Source organism: Garra rufa, chromosome 10 (genome assembly GCF_049309525.1).
Source record: "Garra rufa chromosome 10, GarRuf1.0, whole genome shotgun sequence".
Lineage (NCBI taxonomy): Eukaryota > Metazoa > Chordata > Actinopteri > Cypriniformes > Cyprinidae > Garra > Garra rufa.
Genome location: NC_133370.1, coordinates 3,488,190 through 3,516,013, shown reverse-complemented (window position 1 = coordinate 3,516,013; position 27,824 = coordinate 3,488,190). Strand labels below are relative to the sequence as shown.

At 30.7% G+C, this 27,824-nt stretch overlaps 1 protein-coding gene across 1 annotated transcript in view; it reads right to left on the bottom strand.

The window, feature by feature from the left end:
* arhgap45a (Rho GTPase activating protein 45a) overlaps positions 1–17,940 on the bottom strand; it is a 39,908-nt gene extending 21,968 nt beyond the window's left edge. Inside the window, exons 1-3 of the mRNA XM_073848464.1 lie at positions 17,583–17,940; positions 2,613–2,759; positions 2,202–2,286 (exon numbers count right to left, since the gene is read on the bottom strand). Of these exons, the coding sequence (XP_073704565.1) occupies positions 2,202–2,286; positions 2,613–2,759; positions 17,583–17,910 (560 nt within the window). The 5' untranslated portion in view covers positions 17,911–17,940. The remainder of the gene's footprint in view (positions 1–2,201; positions 2,287–2,612; positions 2,760–17,582) is intronic.
* Between the last annotated feature and the right edge of the window lie 9,884 nt (positions 17,941–27,824).

Below are 27,824 nucleotides of genomic sequence, written 5' to 3'. Positions count from 1 at the left end.
AAAATAACGCGTTAAAATTTAATGCATTCTAATCGCACTTAGTTTTGCACCGCGGAACGTTTCTCACTGGATGAGATTCGGCGGACCGATTATACTGGAGCACCAACTAGCGTTCAGACAAGCTGCGTCCGTACTAAATAGTATTTTATGTCCCAAATCGTAGTATGTTTAAAAAAGTATTCCAAAGATTCCCGGATGGTCTACTACTTAACGATCAATGCACACTCTAACGGCTAATATTGCCCGCAACACACTGCGCCGTGAACGAGGATTCGATTAGAACTACAAACACGCATAAAAAGTGTTAAAAAACTACAAACATGGAGGATATGCGCGACCAACGGACAGGTAGAGAAAGGGGTTTGAGTGATAAATAATCAGTGTGTAACCTGATAAAAAAATATTTTTTAAATGTTATCCGCGTTATATTCCATGTGCAGCAACATTTATAATGATAGGTTTGGTCATTAACGTTTAAATGCATAATTAAGCAAACACAAGAGCAGAGTTCTCGGCGTGAAAGACTCGTTAAAGAACGTGCCTCTTCATTTCTCTCTAATACGGTAGGAAATTAAATTAAACGAAATGTAGATCATGTTAACTGTGATGATTGACAGGGCAGTTTAAACAGTGACGGGATTCAGGTAACTAAGCAACAGAGCATCAGTTAAAGAAGCAGTTATGACGAAGTATATGTCCCAAAGCTTGCCTACTATTCTGCTACAAACTCAAAAGTATGTACTTTTCTTCACAAAAAGAGTACATACTTATAGGGCATAGTATAAGTAGGCGAATTGGGATGCAGCAAAACAAACCACAGTGAACATGGACAAAAAAGCTGATGGGACCGCTTTGGTTGGCCCTGTGGATGGGAAATTTTGTTACAAAAAACGAATGGATGGAAGCGTCGATAAGAGCATGGTTGTGTGCAAGCTATGCAACAAGGAATTCGCATCTCACCGCAGGACATTGAGCCTATTGCTACACTTAATGGCAATATTGCACTGGTCTGTTGTACTTGGTTGAACAAAAATAAACAATATTTTGTTGCTTAAGCTTATGTATTCAGTCATTATTCAATGGTATACTAAAAATCCATATAAAAAAAACATACTTTTCACTGTTCTCAGGTCAAATATTTATATGCGATTAAAATGCGATTAATTTCGATTAATTAATTACAAAGCCTCTAATTAATTAGATTAAATTTTTTAATCGAGTCCCGGCCCTATATATATATATATATATATATATATATATATATATATATATATATATATATATATATATAGTAAAATTATATTAGAATTTTTGAATATTAGAATATAAACTTTATATATAGATTTTATATTCTATATTATAGATTTCAATATTTTAATTAAATTAAAATTTAACAATAAAAATATTATTTAAAAATATCATATTTCATTATTTTAAAGTAATATTATAAAAAAAATAACAATTATATTTTATAGATATACTATATGTATATAATTGTTTATTGAAATACATATGTACATATATAAAATATACACAATTTAGTTAATATTTATAAAAAATAAGTTTCACAATATAAAAATTATATTGAAATTATGTTATATTTGAATAACAAATTATTTTAATAAAATTAAATTTAACAAAATAAAAATACAGAATTATATTTAAAATTTATATAATTTAATCATTTTATAATAATATTGTATAAAAACTAATAGTTATATTCTAAAAAAGATTTACTATATAGATATATTTAGGGAAATACATATGTACATATATATAATATACAATTTTTTTTTTAATTATTAACATATTTTACTTCAATTTAATAATAGAAAAATTAAACATAAAAAAATAATTTTATTATTTTATTATAATATTATATTAGAATTAAAAGTTGTATTTGAATAATAGGTATATTATATTTATACAGAATGTAAATATAATTAAATAACCTACATTATAAGCAAATAAATAAATAAATAAATAAATAAATATATATATATATATATATATATATATATATATATATATAAATTATAGAGTACAATAAAAATTTTAATTAAATTAAAAATAAATAAGCAAATGAAATCACATTTAATTATAGTTCATGTTTTACAATTTTATTTAATACAATTACACTTTCTTTTATAATAGAGTAAATGAGCAGGTAATGTGTGTGAAAGCAGAGCGTCAGGTCTTACTTGCTACTGAAGGCAACAGCAATGGTCTCAATGGCCTTCTCAAAGTCTTTCTTCTGAGCGTCAGTGGTGCTTTCATAGCTGAACCCTGACGAACACAGAGAACAGAACAACTTCACGCTCACAAACGCTTCTGCTTTACTAACAAATAAAACTAGAAGTGACATCACATTTAGATGCAAAAGTGGAAACACCTGTATTTCAGTTGTTTTTGTTTGCATATAATACGTGTTTTTCCTTAGTAAGATCAGATGTTGGCTGCGTGGTATCTGTTCGTATCTGATGTGGCTTTGCTCAGATGCTTGTGCTGAATTATTCACTTCATGTCATTGCATTACATGGCTGAAAATGTGAGGAGGAGGAACCAATGACAGAAGCTGAAGAAGATGAGTTAAACATGGCAGTTGGACTGACCTTTGACCTTTGAGATGAGAGTTCCTGCTGCGGTGAGCGTTTCCACAGTGTTCAGAAGAGGGTAGGTGCTGATCACCTGCCGCAGAACACGCAGAACCTCCCCTAAACACTCGTGAACCGCCGGCCTGCTGTGCGGCTCTTCTTTCACTGTGAAGAGAAGAGAAAACATGTTGATGCATGAAGGAATCGTGTTGTCACGATACCAACATCTCTGACTAAATTATCTCAATACTACTACTGAAACGATACTATGACAAAAACAGAACGACAGGTAAAGTAAATAAATAATAGATGATCCAAATGGAGGTTATAGTACATTTTTTTCTATTTAAAAAGAATTTTTATCACCCTTTAAAATTTTTTTAAATAATAAAAAGAGATTTTTGCAACTTTGATAACAGGTAAAATCTTATTTCATGATATAGTCATTTTATTTCACAATAACGATTTATATCATGATATAGTCATTTTTTGTTATTTTTTCTTTGTTGTTAATAATAAGAACATAGATGCAAGTATCAAACTAAAGGACAAATACAATAAAACAAAGATGCAAATGAAATAAATAGAGCTTTATGGAATTTGTTTTATTCTCAAATTCCGTTTTATATTTTTGAAATTCATGTTACTTTTTATGGATTCTGTTTTTCCCCTTTTTAACTCTTCTAGACTTTATTTCAATGGTTATATTACATATAAAATACTAACCAAAAAGCATGTCAAATAATATGAAATATAAAATAATATTCTATTAGAATTAAAAGTTTTATTTAATAATAAGTTTTAATTAAATAATAATAATATTTATATAGAATTTAAATATTTTTTTCCTACATTATGAGTTGCCCATCTATATATCTATATCTATATATATCTATATATCTATATCTATATATATATATATATATATATATATATATATATATATAAATTTTCTGCATTTCATTTTAATAGTTTCATTATAGTTTAATAATCAAAAGCATGTCTAATTAATTTATAAAGATTAATTATATTTTATAAAGAATTATTTATTATTTATTTATTTTTTCCCCAGAAATATGTGTATTTACAATTTTCCTGTAAATAAATTCTGCTCTGGTAAATATTCCTTAAATATTGTTTTAAAAATATTTCTATTAATTCTATTAATTTTCTGCATTTCATTTTAATAGTTTCATTATAGTTTAATAATCAAAAGCATGTCTAATCAATTTATAAAGATTAATTATATTTTATAAAGAATTACTTATTATTTATTTATTTTTTCCCAGAAATTCTTGTAAATAAATTCTGCTCTGGTAAATATTCCTCAAATATTGTTTTAAAAATATTTTTTTATTAGTAGTAGTAGTACTATCATTACATGAAGTAATATTACAGTCAAGTTAAACCAAACTTTTATTTTGACGGGTTGCTGCCTTTTTTTTGTTTGTACATGTTTTTTCTCAAAAGTAACGGTAAAATGCTCATGAAGTGACTCTCACAGCAGTTCTAAAGATTATGTTATCAAAATGCTTTCTTAAAGTACTGCTACTAGTAAAATGTGGAATCATACCGTTTTTTTAAAGCAGGGTATTGCGATACCTTTTTAGTACCGATATATCGTTCAACGCTACTTAGGAAGACATCTGGAAGCGTTTTGTTTGACTGCTTGTTATATATTGACTTGCTTTTATCAAATGCAATGGCATTTACATCATTTTAGATGTGCATTAAGTGTCCATATACTGTAAATCATTCCAAAACTGCTATATAACACTATCGCCACATGTTAGGAAGTAGCCCTGCCTCTTATTTTCACCAAAACTTGTCAGTTATTTGTCCACTTCCTACCCACCCAATCCCACAATGCACTTCATTCTGCTTAATACCACAAGAGGGAACTTACAGCCGTGCACATGCACTGATATGACGTGTGTGATATATGTTACAGTCATGAACTAAAGAGTTCATCAGGTTTAACAGATGCAAATGCTCAGAGCAATGACTCATGTTTCACTTTTTGACAAACTCAAGCCACTGTCCATAAGATAAATGTTTTAACAAATGGATACATAATTGATCTAGATGTACAATTAGTTGCCAAAGTTGGTGAATTATTGAAACTTGGAATAAATTATATTTTAATATACATTAAAATAGAATACTGTTATTTTAAATTGGAATGATATTTCACAATATTACTTTTTTATATTTTTGTTCAAATAAATGCAGCAAATTAAATCCTGTATGAATATATTATTCTATGCAATTTATAAGAAAAAATCTGAGAATTATCATTTTTAACCCGATTGGAATTCATATAATTTAATTAAATTCTTTGAATTTGTAACTAATGACTGCTAAAACAGCCCAAACTTATGAAACAGACATATTTATTTCTAACAAAACAACACACACATACACATTTTTATTTAACATTAACATTTTTATTTATCATAAACTCTTACTTTCTGATGAAACAAGTGATTTTTCATGCTGCAGTGGTTCATCAATACATCTACATATTCATGTTCATCAACAAATTTCAGTCCCAAAAGTGTGTGAGATATAGGGAAAACACTAATATAACACCACAGATAATTGAACAAAAAAGTATTTGTGACACCGAATGGGTCTCCATTCATAAACGGGTCAAAAATGACTTAAACATTAAATGCTTTTTATGGATCATGGTTATATCTTTTAAAAAATAATTGTAAAAAATCTGAAAAAATAAATTATGTTTATTTTGAGGTTCTTAAATTACGTGCAAAAATGTAGTTTCCTTACAAAAAATTAGGACATTTTTAGAAATCTATTACGGGTCAAAAATAGGGCTGCATGATATATTGAAAAAATATTGTTATCGCGATAACAGTATACGCGGTATTAATATCGCAGAGAGTTGCAATAAATGACATTTAATTTATGTGCCAAACATTTGTGCGTTGCATGCATAGGTTGTCCTCATTTGACCAAACAGATGGGCGCTTACTATCTTTATACCCGCCTCCCAAGTAGGTGCTATAATGTAATATATGGGCGAATAGGTGAACCTGGTGGGTCAGAGCAGAAAATGAAAAATAAATACGGCAGGAGTAAGAAGGGAGAAAATGACAGCAGCGATGAACTTGTGCATAAAAATAACTATACGTCTGAAATATACATGGCTAAAAATTGCAACCGTTTTGGTCGCATATGCTCCCAAAATGTAATGACCTCAAATTATATTTGGAAGCATTTGTGCGAGTGAGAGAAATGAGGCTACATCAAATATCTAGGCAGTTATTAGTATGTGGGCTATAATAAGTTGTCTATAACTCTGTATCATACTTGAAAAATTCGGTCTCTATTTGCACTTTGAACATTGAAAGAGTAGCCTACTTTGATTATGGCTGCATTTTTTGTCTACACGACTAAGAAAGAACTGTGTCGTTTATTTTTTGTTAATACTGTAGTGTAGATTGTTTAAAAATGCAGTGGTTGTCTCTAATTTAAATGGCTTTAACTATAATAGAGAAAATAAACATCTTGTTCATGTACTCATATTTTAATTCATTCTTGTCCCTTGATTAGGGCGTAAAATAAATATGTAAAAAAGGCTTTCAAAATCAGCCCATTTGATTTACTTGGCAATCAGAATCGGCCATGAGGAATCAAGATCGGTGCATTACTAAAAAGAAATTGGGTGCTCCTAATATTTGTTGATGCTCCAAACTTTTTGAAGTTTAATAGTATTTTTTTTTTAAATAATATTTATTTTTATTAAAAAAAGGCAAGGCAAGGAAATATTTTGTTTAAAAGATGTTTTAAGTCATTCATAGTGTTTAAAAGTCTATTTTTTTGTAGCCTGAATTACATTTCATTTGGATGACAGACGAATATCTATTACCTGTTTATTTTAGTATGATCATTACATTTATAAATTATTTAAAAAAAGATAATAATAATAATAATAATAATAATAATAATAATAATAAAAAACATTTCTCCAGGGAAATTTTATATCGCAAGAAATATTGTTATCGCAATATTCAACAGCAATATCGCATATTTTTCCAATATCGTGCAGCCCTAGTCAAAACTATTGATGGCTGTATCCAGGGGCGTCGCTGGGAATTCTGGGCCCTGTGCACTGACTCGGCTAAGAGTTTACATCAGTGATGCGCGGGTAACGGGTTGATCCAAAATCCAAAACAGTTACCCGCAGTTACGAGTCATCCAAAATAATGGTTGTTTGAAATAAAGATGACAATTAAACCTTTGTAGTTTGTATAGTACTAGACTATTTCTATGAAATACATAGACCTACACTTTATTGGCTGAATAATATTTACCTTTTGAATGTTGAGCACTATGTTGAATAAATGCTGACGCGGGACAAAATGCCCGATTTCCAACACGTTGAACTGATCAATGCCATTGTACCATTTTAACAGGCTACAGTACTTTTAAACGCATATAGTAATGTCAGTTTTATGTATTTTCTGAGAGGGGGTGGGATTTTTGTTGGGAAAGTCGCAGGAGAGACGCACACTTCGATTAGACTGGATAAACACATGCAGCATCTTAAATTGTTTAGAAAATGGTATTCCTAATAAATGTCTCGAATATTTTGATTATGTCCAATGCTTCTCTTTCTTTTTGGAATTATTAGACACATTTCACTGTCTTTTCAAATGCCTAGGTCTGTTTAATTTCCTTAATTATAAAATTTCTAGCACTATTTTAAACGTTTATTCAAGCAATAACATATAAATGATCTCATGTATATGCTTGTTTAAAATCAGGGATTAAAACCGAATTCCAAGTAAAAACTGTATTTTTTCTTTACATTTCCAGAGAGCGAAACGAACGAAATTAAACATTACTTAATAAATTCAAGGCACTATAATTTCCTTATTCATTTGATACAACTATTATAGCTATACAATTAATATATAAAAAATAATATTTTGTCATATTCATAATTCCTGAATTTATCTATAAAAACTTCGTTTTGAATTGCATTCATTATGTTTGTATAAGAAAATTCGTTAACCTAGCCTATTAAGTTGATTTAATATTCTTGATAATTTTTAAAAGAAGTTAAAAGTTAAGAAAAAAGGAATAAGCTTGTAGTCTATATATATATATATATATATATATATATATATATATATATAATTTATGGCTATAGGCTAATCTTTTTCTAAACTCTTATTACACTGTAGATCGAAATAAAATAATTCTTAATCATATTTAATCGTGTAGAATCACTGACATAATTTAGAGTACTTCAAAAACGAAACTATTTAAATCTGTATAAAGGAAAGACAAAATAAATCACAACAAGAACAATCTGTATTTTTCTTGTAATTAAGAACATTTATTTTGACAAAATTACCTAATTAATGCCAAATGATGTTTGACAGTGAACGAATCTCCACCGCATATAGCCGCATATAATCGCTGGTGTCAGTCGCAAATATTAGACAGGATGCGGGTCGGGTACAATAGTTTCTTTCTTTCTTTCTTTTTTCTTTTTTTTTTTTGCGGTCCGAGTTGCGTTAGTTGAAAACGTCGGTCGGATTAGGGTTGTTTATACATTGACCCGCGCATCACTGATTTACATTAGTTAACAACATTTATTGTGATCTTAAAATTATATTTAAAGGAAAATAAAATTTCACTCCTCAGGGGCCCTCCCCCCACTTGGGGCCCTGGTAATTTAGTCCCCCTTTTCACCCAACTACGACGCCCCTGGCTGTATCCATCACTAAAAATAAAATAAAAATGGTAATTGCGAGAAAAAAAAAGTCAGAATTTTGAGATATAAACTTGCAATTGCAATTAAGTCAAAATTACGAGAAAACATTTATAAACTAGCAATTATGACTTTTTTTTCACAGAATGGCATGATATAAAGAAAGAAAAACCTTTTCTCGCAAAAGCAAGATTGCATCCCGTAATTCTGACATTTTTTTCTCACAATTCTGAGTTTATACTATATCTCACTATTCTGACTTTTTCCTCAGAATTGTGAGATATAAACTCGCAACTGAGATATAAAGCCATAATTGTGAGATATAAAATAGCAGTTGCAAGAAAAAAAAAGTCAGATTCGTGAGATATATAAACTTGCAATTGTGAGTTATAAAGTCAGAATTGCGAGATGTAAACTAGCAATTATGACTTTTTCCCAGAATTGCATGATATAAAGTCGCAATTACAAGTTATAAAATGAGAATTGTGATATCTACTCACAATTGCGAGTTATAAAGTCAGAATAATAGGATATAAACTTGCAATTGCAATAAATAAAATCAGAATAGCAAGAAAAAAACGTGCAATTCTGACTTTTTTACTCAGAATTGCATGATATAAATTTGCAATTATGAGTTATGAAATCAGAATTGTGAGATATAAACTCATAACTACAAGCTGAAAGTCAGAATAATGGGATGTAAACTCACAATTGCAATAAATAAAATCAGAATAGCAAGAAAAAAACGTGCAACTCTGACTTTTTTCTCAGAATTGTGAGATATAAACTAGCAACTGTGAGTTATATAGTCAAAATTGCGATATAAACTAGCAATTGCAAGAAAAATGTCAGAATTGTAAGATATAAACTCTACTACTGTGAGTTATAAAGTCAGAATAACGGGATTTAAACTTGCAATTGTGATAAATAAAGTCAGAATTACGAGAATATTTTTTTTTCTCGCAAATGCAAATTTGTATCCTAGAGTTTGTATTTTTTTTGCAATTCTGACTTCTTTCTAACTCGCAAATGTGAGTAATAAAATCCAATTCTGAATGGGAAAAAAAAGACTGAAATGTTCTCAAAATATTTCAATTGTGTGTTATAAAGTCAGAATTGCGAGTTTATATCTTACAGTTTTGGGAAAAAAGCCAGAATTGTTAGTTTGTATCACACAATTCTGAGAAAAAAAATGTCAAAATTGTGAGATGTAAACTCACAACTGCGAGAAAAAAGTCAGAATTGTGAGACAAAAAAACACACAATTACCCTTTTTATTGGCGGAAATGGGTTTCCATACAAAACAGACCTGCATGTGTTATAAAATGTAATTTATTTCTGTGATCAAAGCTGAATTTTCAGCATCATTCCTCAGAAATCATTCTAATATGCTGTTTCATATCTTTAAAAATCAAAGTCGCTGTAAATCAACGTCAGCAGCCGTGAACAAAGAAAAACCTGGCGTAATCCCATAACGGTTGGGGGAAAAGAGCAGGAGTTTGGCTGCTGGAAGCATATCTTTTTCAACAGGACAATGAAAGCTGTTGTTGCTCATGACAAAAGTCCTTGTGTGTGCGTCTCCATGCCTAAATGCATGTTCAGAGTGTGGGTGTTCTTAAAAATGTGAAAAACACAAAGCAAAACACAAGAGTGTAACATTTCAAACAGTCATTCCTCTTTGATGCATTGCTGGAAAATGCAACTCCTACACACGTGTAAGTCAGACTATTTAATATGTGGTGAAGAAAATACGAGCGTGTAAAACTCCCTAACAGTGTTGCAAGTCGCTGGCGTTTTACAGGAGAACGTGAGGGGAATGTTTTATGCACGTACATGTTGATGCACGCATGCCATGCAGATCTGAACACATTCCCTCAAGTGCATTACTCAATTTTTCATTTTAATTATAGTTACAGTTTTAATCATTTTGTAATGTGATTTTTTTGGTAAATATTATTTTTTAGGTTTAATTTTCAGTTTCAGTTATGTTTACCTGTATGTTATGTGACTATTAACAAAATCAGAGACTCATGAACATGAGTTATTTTATTATTATTATTTATAGACTATTTTTATCAATTGAATTAGCTTTTATTTTTAATATTTTAGAATTTTCATTTTAATTATAGTTTCTTTTTTGTGCTTTTTTAATATTATTATTATATAGGATTATTTTTTTTCTATACTTTTTTAATTGTATTAATTTTAATTATATTAAATTAAATTAAATTATTTAATTAAAAAAAAAATCACAGGTTCCAAAAAATATTTGGCAGCACAACTGTTGATATTATCCAATATAGATCATTCTAATAATAAATCAGAATATTAGAATGATTTCTGAAGGATCATGTGACACTTAAGACTGGAGTAACGGCTGATAAAAATTCAGCTTTTCATCACAGGAATAAATTCTAATTTAAAGTATGTTCAAATAAAAAACATTATTTTACATTGTAAAAACATTTTGCAATATTACTGTTTTTTTTTCTCTATTTTTAATCAAATAAATGCAGGCTTGATGAGCATAAGACACTTCTTTAAAGACTATTACAAGTCTTACTGACCCCAAACTTTTGAACGGTAGTGTATATATCAGATCTAAACAGATTCCCTGAAGTGCATTACTCAAACTGTCCATCTGAAACCGACATGCCACTGTCCGGCTCTTGTCGGATGAATCTGCAGGTCATGAGATGATGACAAAGACAAACATCATGCCATCTTCCCAAAAAAGCCCCTACTTCTCACTGGCGTAAACTTGAGCGTGATTAAAGCTGACTGATGTTTTATGTAAGGAGAAACTGTGAAGGCCTGTACAGACCTGCATGCAGCAGGCATTTTGTGGCGATGAGCTGTGAATGAATCGCTTTCTGTGGCTTTTACAGAGAAGCTCTACTGCTAAGGAAATACGATGAACTTCTACAAACAAAAAATTAACATGTTGTGAAGTAAACACAAACGGTGTTTGCCCTTGCAAATCTCCCTGCCACGATGCCAAAGCGTTCTGGGAGGTTGCAAAATAGTAACAATGACGCAAGTCAACGGTGTTTCAATTTTGAAAACTAACATGACAACACTATGTGACTTCCCAAAGGAAGATGTTATCGCTCAGCCTCAGAATTTGCTTTTCTATTCTCTGTTACGCTCTATTTAATATCAATCTCAACTAAGATGCCTCTCCTAAAATTAATGAGGAAAATGTTTTATATTTTAAGATAGAAAATGTTCTTTTGTTTGGGTTGATGAAAAGCTAAATCATAAAATAAAATTAAAACAATCAAATTAAAACATTTAATAAAATGTCATGTGACCATTAATGAACATCAGAGAAACGTGAACATGCAAGTGAAGCAATTTTAATTTTATTGTTCATTTTATTGTTTAGGATCCTTTTTTTATTAATAAAATTAATTTATCTTAGTTTACTTTTACCATTAACAAACATTAGAGACCCATGAACACAAGCTTTTATTTGCAATATTAATTTTAATTATAGTTTCCTTTTTGTGTGTGTGTGTGTAGATATATATATTTATTTTATTTTTTTGTAATAAAAAAAAAATATATATATTATTTACAATTTGAAAAAATAAATTACCATTAATCAACAGAGACTTAAAAAAACATTTTTGTTATTATTTAAGATATTTTTATTTCAGTTCTGTTTTGTTTTTTTAATAAAATAAAATTAATTAAATAAATAAAAATATAATAAAATCTTATTAAGTACACTACTGTTTCGGTTTAATTTTTATTTCAGTTTCAGCTTTTATTTTTTACCTGTATGTTATGTGACCATTAATTATTATTATTTGCATACTATTATGTTTTTGTTTATATTTTATTAGGTTTTATTTTAATATTTTCAATTTGCATTTTATTTACCGTTAATTTGTAAGTAATTCTGTGTAGCTTTTTATTTTAGTTATTTTTTTAGTAATTTTTGAATGTGATTTTTTTTTGGTCTTTTTTGTTTGATTTTAAATTTTACTATTTAGGTTTATTTTTTATTTCAGTTTCAGTTTTGATTACCTGTAATAGCTTTCATTTTAATATTTTCAATTTTAGTAATTTTGTTATGCGTTTTTTTTTTTTTTTTTTTTTTTTTTACAAATATACCCTATTTATGTTTAATTTTCATTTCAGTTTCAGTATTTCTTTTTACCTGTATGTTACGTGACACTTAACCAACATCAGAGACCCGGGAACATGCAAATGTGTTGTTTTTAAAATTATATACTATAATATATAAGTATTATATATTATTATTACATCATATAATAGAATTGTATAAGTATTTTATTCATTGTATTTATTTATTTATTTACTCAAATATTAAATATTTACAATTTTAATTACAAAAATTCTCTTTATCCAACATTTCTTAAAGTATTACATTTTATTATTTATTTATTTATTAAATCTGAAATAATTAAATATTTTGAATTGCAATTACTTTTTACACGTTTTATTTTTGCAGTTTTGTCTTTTTTTTTTACTTAATTTTTTTTTATAATATTAATTTTTTTTTGTATTTTTTATTTAAATTACTATGCTTAATTTATTTTTTATGTTTGTTTCAGTTTTTATAATTCTAGCGCTTCATCTTAAACTGCAGTTAGTTGCCCAGGCAAATATTTCTAATTTCCATTTAGTTTATGTTTTTCCATCTAACATTGATATTTTATTTTATTATCAACAAAAATGTTTGTAATAGTTTTAGTTAACTATAATAACCCTGTTTTGTAAAATACTTCATTTTTAAAGAAATTCATCCAACAAAAAAGTTTGGGAATCCCTCGGTTGCGCCAACGGCTGAAAGAAAGACCTGGCTTCAGATGACATTGGAAACATCACTATTGCAACTCAGATGTAAACAGGAAGTAGAGCTGATGAAAATAGCGACATTTTAAGGAAGTCCACAAGGCCTGACAAGACTCAACTCAACAAGAGACTTCTGCTCTTTATAAAGCAGACAGTACTGACGTGATTCATCTGTCTCCTGCCCTCTGTGCTCAATAAAAGCAGACAAGGTGCACTTTGTTTTGTTTATGAGAGATGCAAGAACCGACAGCGATGGACATCATTATCTGAAGTCGATTAAGATTTGAGATCTGATCTGATTTGAGAGGAATTCAGCAATTAAATGACTCAAAGTTGTGCCAATTTGCATGTTTACATCTCAAAACATCTCAGTTTGTCAACAGTCCTTCCTAAATTTGTGCACCACCTATATCCGCATTTTACCGAATGAGTGTGCATGAAGTCTAAAAGAGGAATATCAAAGCCTCACTATAATACCACATCACCACAATTCAGTATGAGGTGAGCAGCAGCATCATGAGAAAAAGACATTTCGGTAGGCGTCTGGCCTTCTCTCTGTAGGGTTTTGCCCGTGAAGCACTCTTCTAAGGGAAGGTGGAGGGGTGAAGCCCAGCGGACGTGTGTAATCTCAAACTGAAGGCTGCAAAGAAAACATCTGACGCACAGTTCCTCTTCCTTCCTCTCTTTCACCATGGAAACCCAATGAAAAAACACGCATTGCAAATGGCTATTCCTGAACAAGACTCGAGAGGAATCTGAAGACTTCGTATTTTATATGATTTAATTTAATGCTAGTTTTTATGTAACACATGGCCATGAGGGTTTTATTTCTTCCAAAAACAGAGAAACAGAAATATGTCCAAATAACAAAACTATGAGCACAACCATGAAAAAAATACTTTAATTAATTAAGGAACACTTCTTTTGAAAAGAAATATAATAAACTGTCTGTGTTTACGGTTAAAAAGCAATGCAGTGTGAATTTACTTGCATTTTACAACAGCCTCAAAACCTCAGATCAGATCTACAATTTAGAGCTACATTTCTTCAATATTTTTAAAATGTAAAAGAATATTTTAACCTTTTATTTATTTGAATAATAAAAACTGTAAATTCTGTGTATAATCAATTAATTTAAATGATTTTTACTATTACAAAATAATATTTAATTCTTTTAAATATTACAAAAAACTGAATTGCAATTTGAGAAAATATTGTAATTATTTTGCATATATCTATATATAAATTTTATGAAATATTTAATAGTATTTAATAAATATGTATTAAAATATTAAATATTTAAAAAATAATATTAAATAAAAAATATTACATTATTTAAATATTAAATAATATTTTAAATTGTAATGCGAGTAAACATTGTGTACAAATGAATTAATTTGCACCATATTTACCAATATTACAGGCAAATTTATTATTTATTAATTATTTTTATATTAAATATTTAAATATCTTTAATTGGAATGTGAGTAAATGTTGTGTACTAATAAATTATTCTATACAATATTAACTAATATTACAAATCTTTATCATTTATCTAAATGTCACAATTTTTAATATTACAGAAATATTTTTGTACTGTCTTTAATTTATTTGTAAATGTCTCTATATTTTTCATTTCAATTTGACTAAATCCTATATATGTATAATTTTTTTACACAGTATTTACTAATATTACCAAAAAAGTATTATCTTTAATTATTTATTTATTTACTTAAATATTATACATTTACAATTTCTTAATCGCATACTGTTTACAAAAATTCTCTTTATCCAGCATTCACTAAAAGTATTACATTTAATTTTTATTTATTTGATTAAATATTAAATAATTAAATATTTTGAATTGCAATTTGAATAAATATTATAAACAATAATTATTTACACAGTATTTACTAATGTTACAATCAAAAGTATTATCGCTAACTTTATTTATTTCAATATTTACAATTTTTAATTGCAAATACTGTCTGCAAAAATATCTTTATCCAGCATTCACTAAAAGCATTATATTTCATTTTCATTTATTTATTTAAATATTAAAATTTTAAATTGCAATTATTACATACATTTGTTACACATTATTTACTAATATTGCAACCAAAAGTATTATCTTTATTTTTTTTATTAAATGTTTAAATACTAAATAATTAAATATTTTGAACTGCAAAATTTTTTGAATATTCCAGAAATATTTACATATGAAACAGGTTTTTATATATGTTTTTTTATGGATTTAGTTTTAATTAACTATAAAAACATAAATTAAATATCAATTTAAAATTTACAAAAAAAAATTTCAGTTTCATATTTAGTCTGATCACATTCGTAAAAATATATTTACTACATTTCAATATAATTTGACTCAATAATACATATAATTGTTTTTATTATTATATTTTAATAATTTATTTAAATATGAAATATTTCCTATTTTAATTGCAATTACGGTCGACAAAAATTCTCTTTCCAACATTTACTAAAAGTATTATATTTCATTTTTATTTATTTATTTAAATATTACATAATATTAAATATTTTACTTGGAATTTGAGTATATGTATATATATGTATGTATATATATATATATATATATATATATATATATATATATATATATTTTTTTTTTTTTTTTTTTTTTTAATCCATTTTAATCATATATTTAATTAAATATGAAATATCTCCCAATTTTAATTACTATTACTGTCTACAAAAATTCTCTATCCAACATTTACTAAAAGTATTATATTTTTTATTATTTATTTCAATATTTAAATTGCAAAGTAAATTATTTCAATATTTCAATATTTAAATTGCAAAGTAAATTGCAAATATATATATATATATATATATATATATATATATATATATATATATATATATATATATATATATATATATATATATATATATTCATTTATTTACTTAAATATGAAATATTTCTCACTTTTAATTGCAATTACTGTCTACAAAAATTCTCTTTATCCAACATTTACTAATATATATATATATATATATATATATATATATATATATATATATATATTAGTGGTGGGCCGTTATCGGCGTTTAACATGCTGCGTTAACGTGAGACTCTTATCGTGCGATAAAAAAAATATCGCCGTTAATCTATTCTCAAATTTGGGTTGGGAGCTGGGTCTAAACTACGCAAGCTATGATGACTTTCACCTTGATAGTTTAACGCGGATGTATACCAAGCAAAGACTATAGAATATGTTCGCGCGTTTACATCTCCTCCCGCCAAAACACAGACGGATCTCCTCGTCCTCCATTCATAAAAACCGAATCTACTATAGCGCGAAATGCCACGTAAATTCGTCGTTTTTTGGATTCATAAATCAAATGTTGGTCTGTCACTTAATTCAAATCGCGATATGGACTAGTGTATGTGAAAACTGAAATGCAAAAAGACCGTTTTAATATGAATCTGGTATGTTCCGTTTGCCTAGCTGTATGTATGAATGATGGAGACGCGCTTTTACTACACGCATACTGAAACACACGTGACGCTCCCGGTAATTTTTGGCATTTGCATCTCACATGAACAGATAAACTCAATCTCCAAAACTGCTGTGAGTGTCACTTTTACCGTTTCATTTGAGAAAACTCGCATCATATCATACTGAAACTTCACGGCAACTTGTCAAAATAAAAGTACGGTGTAACATGTAACCCCCCCCCCCCCCCCCAAGCTGGAAACGTAGGGGAAACACTGGCTACCATAGATATACATACGTAGATGTATATTTTTATCACACTGTACAACAATAATACTGTTTTTTTATTACAGTAAGGGCTAAATTTAGGGTTGGGTAGGTGTAGACGTTAAAAAATCACAATCTAATAGGTAGAAAAAATAATTCCATTGTTAGTTAGTTAGTAAACACAAGTACATCTTATTGAACATAATTTATTTTCATCAACAAATTGTCATAGAACAGCTTTATGAGCAGTTTGTGATGCAGTTTGGAAACAGGAGATGAGCCCCTGGTCTAATGCGCCACCTGGCTTGAGAAACCCATTCTCAAAGACTTACTTTTAGTCATTATTTGGGTAGCACACATATTCTGAATGCCTTCAGCAGAATTCAAATTAGCCATTTTAATCTAGATTAATCTAGATTAATTCCAAGATTTAATCTAGATTAATCTAGATTAAAAAAATTAATCTATGCCCACCCCTAATATATATATACACACACACACACACACACACACACACACACACATATATATATATATATATTACATGTAAAAGTACAGAAAATGTATAAAATATTCAACTTAACAATCATTATTTTATCCTACAGCCATCCAAAATAATTCTATCAATCCAAAATAGCTTTTTCGACCTGAAGTCACCCAAAAATCTCCTACCTTCTCCCAGCACCATGTCCTTCAGCTTCTCCACAGCCTCTGCGAAGCGGGCGACGTCTCTTAGCAGCGAGGGAATGTCCTCCACCTCGATGACCGATGATTCCACACCCTCCGCCGCATGTCCGTAGTTGAGAGCGGCCCTTACGTAGCCCTTATGGTAGCCCCACGTCCCTGACGTCTGGAAGGCGAAGCCGGCGGCGCTGGCGTGGCGACTGAGACCCGTGGGGCGTTTGACCGTCCCGACAGGTGAACTGCACCCCGCTAGCTTAGAGTGGGCGGACGGTGTTCCCGGGCAGGATAAGGGGCTTAAATCCGGAGGGGCCAACATGCAGGGGCCATCGATAGTGTCGTTGGAAGAGTGTTCCTGAAGGATGGACAACTGGGTTTAACATGGGATGGAAAGAGAGGGATGGAGCGTGAATTATGGGTGATTATGGAGATGAATATTATGAACAGGGTTAAAGAGACAGGTCAAATCATTTGTCATGAATATGGAGGTTAATGTGCTGAGGTGATTGAAAGAGAGTCAATTTGAAGACAGATCTACAAATATACTGGTTTATTATTTAATAAAAATTATATTTTATGACAAACAGAGTATTTAGATGATAATAAAGCTAATTCAAAAAACTAAATGAATCAGTGCTATTTTAATATTATCGAGATACTGTTATAGTTTTTATTATTATTTTGAATACGTTTTCAAATTTAATTAATAATATATATTTAATTAATAACATTTTATTAATTTTAAGTTATTAAAGTTAATTAATTTAAATATTAAAATATTAGATATTAAATATTTTTAAATATTATTTTTTTTTATTTAAATATTAAATAATATATTAATTGACAATTTGAGTAAATATTGTACAAATGAATTATTTGATACCATATATATATATATATACATACACCAATATTATAGCCAAATGTATTATATTACATTTTTATTTTTTATATAAAAGATAAATATTTCAATATTTTAACTGCAATGTGATTTTTTTTTTTTATTTACATATTAAATTATATTTTAATTGTAATTTGAGTAAATATTGTGTACAAATGAATTATTTGACATCATGTATATAACATTATAGCCAAATGTATTATATTCAATTTGTATTTATTTATTTAAACAATAAATATTTTAATATTTTTAACTGCAATGTAAATTATTATTTTATTTATTTACATATTAAATTATATTTTAATTGCAATTTGAGTAAATATTGTGTACAAATTTTTATTGTGAATTATTTGACACCATATATATACACCAATATTATAACCAAATGTATTATATACAAATTTTTTTATTTAATAAATTATTTTACAGAATATTTATTAATATTACAAATCTAAATTTAAATATCAAAACGTTCAATATTTTTCTTTGCAATTTGAGTTAATATTACAGATATATTCATTATAATAATAATATTAAATATTTAGGTAAATTATTTAAATATTAAATAATATTTCAATTAACTGAGTACGTATTGTGTACAAATGAATTATCTGACACCATATTTACCAATATTACAACCAAATTTTTTATTTGTAATTTGAGTTAATATTGCAGAAATATTTATTTAAATATTAATTATTTAGATATTAAATGAAAATTGTGTACAAATACATTATTTTATAGAATATTTATTAATATTACAAAATATTATTGTTTATTTAAATATCAAAATGTTCAACATTTTTCTTTGCAATTTGAGTAAATATTACAGAAATATTTTGTTAAATATTAAATATTTAGATATTAAATAAAATATTATATTTTTAAATATAAAATATTTCAATAATATTTCAATTGCAATTTGAATATTGTATACAAATGAATTATCAGACACCACATACCTATATTACAGCCAAATGCATTATATCTGATTTATTATAATAAATATTTAATTTTTTTATTGCAAAGTGAGTAAATAATGTACAAATAAATAATTTTACAGAATATTTATTAATATTACAAATCTTTATTTAAATATCAAAATGTTTAATATTTTTTTTTGCAATTTGAGTTAATATTACAGAAATATTTTAGACAATATTTACTATGACAAAAATAATGTCTTTAATTTTTTTTTTAAGTTCTATCTTTGTATCAAGAACCATTTTGACTGTTTAGGTTTCTTGAGCTCAACCATATGATTCAATGGAGACTCAAAAAAGTAATTATATGTTCTTCAGATCAATAACTTGCCATTTCTGTTAAAAGAACAAGTGAAGGCCTTTTCTGATGAATTCTATTCTATTCTCATTTCCAACTGGAAGTGTACAGCTAAACTGCTGCTTGTTCTGATATGACTCTTACATGACTTCCTCTCAGTTTATTTCTGGTATTGTTTGCGAAACAAAGAGCAAGACTTACGTCTTAAGTGTTCTTCACCAGGCATTTTTCACCAGAGAAAGCTTTACAGCAATGCTAGTCAACAATACGCAACATTAAACAATGAATAACACTTCGATATCAATTCGCGAACTCGCTGATTCTTTTAAATGATTCAATTGAACCGATTCGCACTCGCTTGACTGGGGTGATCCGGTTGACTGAAACGAATCATCCGAACAAACCAACTCGTTAAAATGAATCGTACTTCCCACACATGTCCAATATCGATAAAGAATAAAGTACTTTAGCCTTCTAAACACAATTTTGTTGTGGACTAACGTTACATGAGGGAAACAATAAAATGAATCAATTTGTTAACCGTTTAAATTAAACCAATCGTTGCAAACGCGTCAGATTAAACGTGTTTTCTCTTTTAAACACGTTTACAGTAGTATAACCAGCCTATCACTAAACTAAACTCGGTGTTTAATTTTCCTCAGAGAAGGGATGTTGCTCTTACCGAAGCGTTTTGCGCGGAGTTGCTCTTTTTTGCAGCTGAAGGCGTTTTATTCGTCGTCTCCTTCTTCTTTCGAGAGAACATGTTCACGCCGTTTGCTCCCTTCACTGAAATCGCACCGCAAAGTTTGAGGAATGAGACAAATAGTTGTGAAAATGTCTCTCTTCAGGCTCTTCTGCGTTTGACAGTTACTTCCCCATCATGATAGTTCAGTTACTCGTGCCCGCGGCGCGCACTCTCTTCCTGCTGCAGCAGCGTCGCGCAACAACGCGCGTCCGTCTCGAAGACGCTGCTGGCACCTGCAGGAGAACCACTAAACAAACAACACCTGACCGTAACATGACAGTGAAATTCACATATGACTAACGGACAGGTTTCTACAGTACTCTGTGTCAATGTTAATGATTTTAAGGAAAAAAAGTCATTTTGCGGGTTATTTTTGATGTTTATGTGACGCCTCTAACACGTGTAGTCAATCTAAGACGTTTTATTTGAAATAAAATATTTTACTTAAAATAAAAATAATTACACATTTAAAAAATGTAAATACACAAATTTAGACAGTTTTCAGTGATGAGATAATACAGAAGCTGAATAATTAGCATATTCTATGGAAGTGGTACTCCAATGCCAAATTTATGCTGCAAAGGTGGCACAGAAGCACTTCTGGAGTGGCATTTAGGTGTCTTTACACACTGTTTAATGCTGCTCAGAGGTGGCACAAATGCATTTGCACAGCAATTAGAACAGTAAACTTTGATGTTAGGGGCTAAGGAAGAAACTTTAGTCTGGCTTTTATGCAGCATTGCATCTTTACACTTTATTTTGAGCAGGCACAGAGCAGCCTTATCTTGGCAAGTTCATATTTAAAGGTATTAACATGGTATTTCTTGGTTGGAAGCTCACATGTTTCCCTGAAAAAACACATATGCCAAGTTGACACTACAAAGGTGGCACAGAATCACTGCTAAAGTGGCATTTAGGCATCTTTACACACTGTTTAATGCTGCTCAGAGGTGGCATAAATGCTTTTATACAGCAATTACATTTTGCAAGTATACACTTCGGGGCTGAGCAGGAATATAGGTTTCCATATTCTGGTATTACCATTGTATTTCTTGGTTGGCATCTCACCTATTTCCCTGAAGAAACACCTATGCCAAATTTACACCACAAAGGTGGCACAGAAGCGCTTCTGAAGTGGCATTATGGTGTCTTTACACAGTTTAATGCTGCTTAGAGATAGCATGAATGCATTTACACAGAAATTAGAACAGTATACTTTGATATTAGGGGCTAAGGAAAAAAAACTTTAGTCAGGCTTTTATGCAGCATTGTATCTTTACACTTTATTTTGAGCAGGCACAGAGCAGCCTTAACTCTGCAAGTTCATTTAAAGGTATTAACATGGTATTTCTTGGTTAGCACCTCACCTATTCCCCTGGAAAAAAAAACCCATCTATATCAAAAGCACTTCTAAAGTGGCATTTAAGTGTCTTTTACCATTTAATGCTGCTCAGAGGTGACATGAATGCATTTACACAGCAATTACAACAGTATACTTGAATAGTGGCTGAGCAGGAAAACATTAGTCTGGCTTTTATGCAGCATTGCATCTTTACACTTTATTTTGAGCAGGCACAGAGCAGCCTTAACTCAGCATTTTCACATTCTGAGGTATTAACATGGTATTTCTTGGTTAGAGCCTCACTTTTTTCCCTGAAAAAACACCTATGTCAAATTTACACCACAAAGGTGTCACAGAAGCGCTTCTGAAGTGCCATTTAGGTCTTTACACACTGTTTAATGCTGCTCAGAGGTGGCATGAATGCATTTACACAGCAATTAGAACAGTATACTTTGATATTAGGGGCTAAGGAAGAAAACTTTGGTCTGGCTTTTATGCAGCATTGTATCTTCTTCACACTTTATTTTGAGCAGGCACAGAGCAACCTTAACTCAGCAAGTTCATATTCTGAGGTACTAACATGGTATTTCTTGGTTGGCACCTTGCCTATTCACCTGAAAAAAAAAAAACATGTCAAAAGCACTTCTAAGGTAGGATTTAGGTGTCTTACCATTTAATGCTGCTCAGAGGTTGCATGAATGCATTTACACAGCAATTAGAACAGTATACTTTGATGTTGGGGCTAAGGAAGAAAACTTTAGTCTGGCTTTTATGCAGGATTGTATCTTCACACTTTATTTTGAGCAGGCACAGAGCAGCCTTAAGTCTGGGTTTTCATATTCTGATATTAACATTGATTGGCACCTCACCTATTTCTCTGGGAAAAAAAAAAAAAAAAAAAAAAAAACGCCTGTCAAATTTATACCACAAAGGTGGCACAGAAGCACTTGCATTTTGGCATCTTTACACACTGTTTAATGCTGCTCAGAGGTGGCATAAATGCTTTTATACAGCAATTACAACTGTATGCTTGAATAATAGGGGCTGAGCAGGAATACTTTAGTCTGGCTTTTATGCAACATTCCATTTTCACACTTTATTTTGAGCAGGCACAAAGCAGCCTTAACTATGCATGTTCATATTTAAAGGTACTAACATGGTATTTCTTGGTTGGCACCTCACCTATTTCCCTGAAAAAACACCTATGCCAAATTTACACCACAAAAGTGGCACAGAAGCACTTCTGAAGTGGCATTTAGACGTCTTTACACACTGTTTAATGCTGCTCAGAGGTTTTGCAAAGCAATTGTGACTGTATACTTTGATTCTAGGGTTCTAGCTTTTATGCAGTATTGCATCTTTACAGTTTATTTCAAGCAGGCAGAGAGCATACTTAACTCTGGGTTTTCATATTCTGGTATTAACATGGTATTTCTTGGTTAGCGCCTCACCTATTCCCCTGAAAAAACACCTATGCCAAATGTAAAAGACGGCACAGAATCACTTCTGAGGTGGCATTTAAGCGTCTTTCTACACACACTGTTTAATGCTGCTCAGAGGTGGCATGAATGCATTTACACAGCAATTAGAACAGTATAATTTGTTGTTAGGGGCTGAGCAAAAATACTTTAGTCTGGCTTTTATGCAGCATTGTATCTGCACACTTTATTTTGAGCAGGCACAAAAGCAGCTTTAAATCGGCAAGTTCGTATTTCCAGGTATAAACATGGCATTTCTTGGTTGGCAACTCACCTATTTCCCTGAAAAAAACACCTATGCCACAAAGGTGGCACAAAAGTACTTCTGAAGTGGCATTTAGGGGTTTTTACCAAGAGGCATAATTCAGTCTGGCTTTTACGTGGGATTATGCTTTGAGAATTTTAAGCAGCGTTGTTAAAAATGCACAGACACAAGAATTTGAACAAACTCTTAAAATTTTATTGTTTGTTAAAAATTATATTGCAGTACAATATATTCCTTCTGTTAAATGTAGAAAACGTTCAGAATGAGTCAAAAGGCACATTTGTTTACACTATTTACAGTTCTGTCTAAACTCATAAATATTGGGATAAAACAAAGAAGCCCAAAGTAAAAGTGCTGAACAGAATTCTAACTGGAAACATTAATAATATAACAATAATAATAATAATAACAACAACAACAGCAACGACAACAATACATACAATCAGTAGCAGTTTTAATAAATGTTTTGTTTGTATTATTAAAGTGTTCACTTGTGATTTCTTTGTACTGGGTTTTTACACACGAAAAATGCTTAAACTGAGTAACCGGAGCCAATCACAGCCTCCCGTGAACCGGATTGCGTTTGTTCATATCACCGATCCAGTTTTGAAACTGCTTGCATACAAAACAAATCATATCAAAAGGAGAGAACTTGTAGTAATACTCGAGCAAGATTCCTAAATTCGCATTTTCTCTCATATACTTCAAGTCTAGAATACGATAGCCAGGCCTGTAGAATACAGTAGTCAGTATCATGCGACGGCGCATTCTTTCCCTCGACTTTTCCTGAGATTAAGCACGACCGAACGGAGCCTGCAAAAACTGCACAGAAAACTTTGGTGCGACGGGAATCTAGACGCCCGACCCAAAAGAGGAAAAAAACTGAATTTCGCGTAAAGGAATAAAAGTAACACGGAGCGCGGGGCAGTGCAGCTCGATTTGGTGGCTTGGATTCTGTGTTTTGGGAGCGGGAGAAATCAAAGAAAACCCTGACAAGGCATTGGAAAAGTGTTTCAACTTCTACACGTGATTATAACAAAGTCTACCTCTACTAGTAATGTCCCTTGGATATAAATAGCAACAATAATAATAGTATTAATAACAATAATAATAATAATACATACAGCAATAGCAAAGACGCCAATACATTTGCTTCCATTCCAACTACACGAGAATACAAGACCAAAGGAAAAAACATTGACCTCATACAAACAAACAAACAAACATATCTGTTTATTCCGCATAACAAATATAATATTCTTCCAACACAATTCAAAAATATCACTTCTGAACAGACAGATATAAAGAGAATCGCGAGTTGTTCGTGGGGCAGTATTTGATTTTTATTCTCCATAATATGCGTTTGGTTTTTATTGCTAAGTCTCACTCTGGCTCCACAGAGGTCCAGTGGTTTCAGCGCTCGTTCACAACTAAGTCTGCTAATAAATAATTTGGTTATCGATTCCCAAAAGCTCCATCCGCAGCCTATTATATTTTATAAAATAGTCTTTTGCTTGGACAGTGACGAGTCTATACGATACCTGAGAAAGTATTCCGCAGAAAGCGATCTGCTCGTGAGCGCCGCCGTCATTAGATCGTGAACGAATCTGACCAATCTGTCCCTGTGTTTTCGGATTACTGAAATGTAGAAAGAAATGAGAAATTCACAGGGTTAAGGGGTCAAACAGCAGTTTCAGAATCATGCGATCGAGGAGACCGACGCCGGTGGAAATAAATAATATAGCACTACTCTGTCTAGAAATATATATATATATATATATATACGTACACAAGACTGCATCTGAAGGAGATAAAGGCACTGCTTTAACAGAAGGCTTTTATTTTCGAAAAAGATAAACTCCCTAGAACAGGAAACAGTATACACCAATATCTTAATAAATAAACTCTCTTTTACCTCAATGTCTGATGTGATGAAATGGTGGGTGGAAAAGCCCTATTGCTTCAAATAAGGCAAACAAAAACCAAACCGATTTCAAGTGCCCGTGTGTTTTTTAAAGAAGTAGATCACTTCCGAGAAAACTGTACAAATAATGTACTCATTTGTCATCCAAGATGTTCATGTCTTTCTTTCTTCAGTCATAAAGAAATTGTTTTTTGAAGAAAACATTTCAGGATTCTTCTCCATATAGTGGACTTCTATAGTGCCTGCGAGTTTGAACTTCCAAAATGCAGTTTAAATGCAGCTTTAAAGGACTCTAAACGATCCCAGACGAGGAAGAAGGATCTTATCTAGCGAAACGATTGGTTATTTACTAAAAATAAATTAAAATGTATATACTTTTTAAACTTAAATGCTTGACTTGTCTAGTTTTGCACTCTGTGCATCCTGGTTCAAGACAGTTAGGGTATGTCAAAAAACTCCTTATTTTCTTAAAATTGTCCTACATCACTAGTGTTGTTTTCGTCAACGATGACGATGATGAAATCATTTCGTTGACGCCACTTTTTTTTCATGATGAAAACGAGACGATGACGAGATAAAAATGGCTCGTTGATGACTAAAACATGACGAGACGTGTGTGAGTTTTCGTTGACGAGACGAGAATAGACAAAAATGTTAGTGGGTGGTCCGTCAGACGTTTAAAATGCATGACATTTCTGCTTATTGTGCATGCCAATTAAAACCGAAAAAGTATCTGCCGCTATGGCAAGCCGTTTTAGCATTAAATACTCTTTGCCATACTAGTATGGCAAGCCGTTTTAGCATTCTATCCTTGTTTGGTTACGCTCAACACGTCACATTGTTGTCACTCAGACAGACAGACGATTAACCATGATGGCGGCAGTTTGCACACAGGGTGGTCGCAAACGGTGAGAGGACCTATGGGTGTATTTCAAATATATGTCTTTTATGTCTAAAACCATTCCTTCATTATTGTAATTATTGGTGAAAATAGTCGATCCGGAAGCTCACATTGTGTTGAACTATAGATCTGCTATTTTCACAACTTATAAGTGACACTACCCAACAGCAAAATACTTACTGACCTACATTAATTTGTTAAAAGACTTTTTCCCCCTTTTTTTTGACTAAAACTAGACTAAAACCTTTTTGACTTTTCGTCGACTAAAATTGGACTAAAACTATCACATTTAGAAGTGACTAAAATTTGACTAAAACTAATAAGCATTTTAGTCCAAAAGACTAAGACTAAATCTAAGATGGTTGTCAAAAACAACACTGTACATCACTGCAGAAGTACCGACCCAGGGTTTACAAAGTCAACGTGCAAAGATCATCAAATGCTCTTTACAAAAAAAGGCAAAACTTGCAATTACTCTTGAAGTTTATTTCTGTGATCAAAGCTGAATTTTCAGCGTCATTACTTTAGTATTCAGTGTTACATTATCCTTCAGAATTCATTCTAATTTGCGGTTCAAGAAACATTTTTAAATATTGATTAATTATTAGGGGTGGGCATAGATTAATTTTTTTAATCTAGATTAATCTAGATTAAATCTTGGAATTAATCTAGATTAAAATGGCTAATTTGAATTCTGCTGAAGGCATTCAGAATATGTGTGCTACCCAAATAATGACTAAAAGTAAGTCTTCGAGAACGGGCCAGGTGGCGCATTAGATCAGGCGCTCATCTCTTGTTTCCAAAATGCATCACAAACTGCTTGACAATTGCATTTACAACATAATTACCTATACAAACTTGTGTAACCAAGTACTTCTGCGCAAAAGGCTGCACGGCGTACGCGTTGCCGTTAAATACACAGACGCGGACGGGCATGGATATCTGCGTGCATTGTCTTCCATTAAACTGCGTTGCTTTTAGAAGCGTCAATTCAGTTGTTGCATATAGTTTAATGTCTTTATTTCGGGATTATCAAAGTAAATTATAACTCAAACTTGAGATTTTACTGGGGCACAGCAGATTTTCACTGGGGCACGTGCCCCAGTAAAAAGGGTCTAGCAACGCACGCACCTGCCCTGAAGCGGCTTCATAGCTGCATCCATGTCTGCGCGTCTCATTTGATGTGGTAATTTCACAGAAGTTGAAGACTCGTTCTCGCCCCCTACAGTGCAATTCGACTAGGTATACGTCATCCGCGCTAAAATATCAAGGTGAAAGTCATCATATCTTGCGTAGTTTAGACCCAGCTCCCAACCCAACTTTGAGAATAGATTAACGGCGATATTTTTTTTATCGCCCGATAAGAGTCTCACGTTAACGCAGCACGTTAACGCCA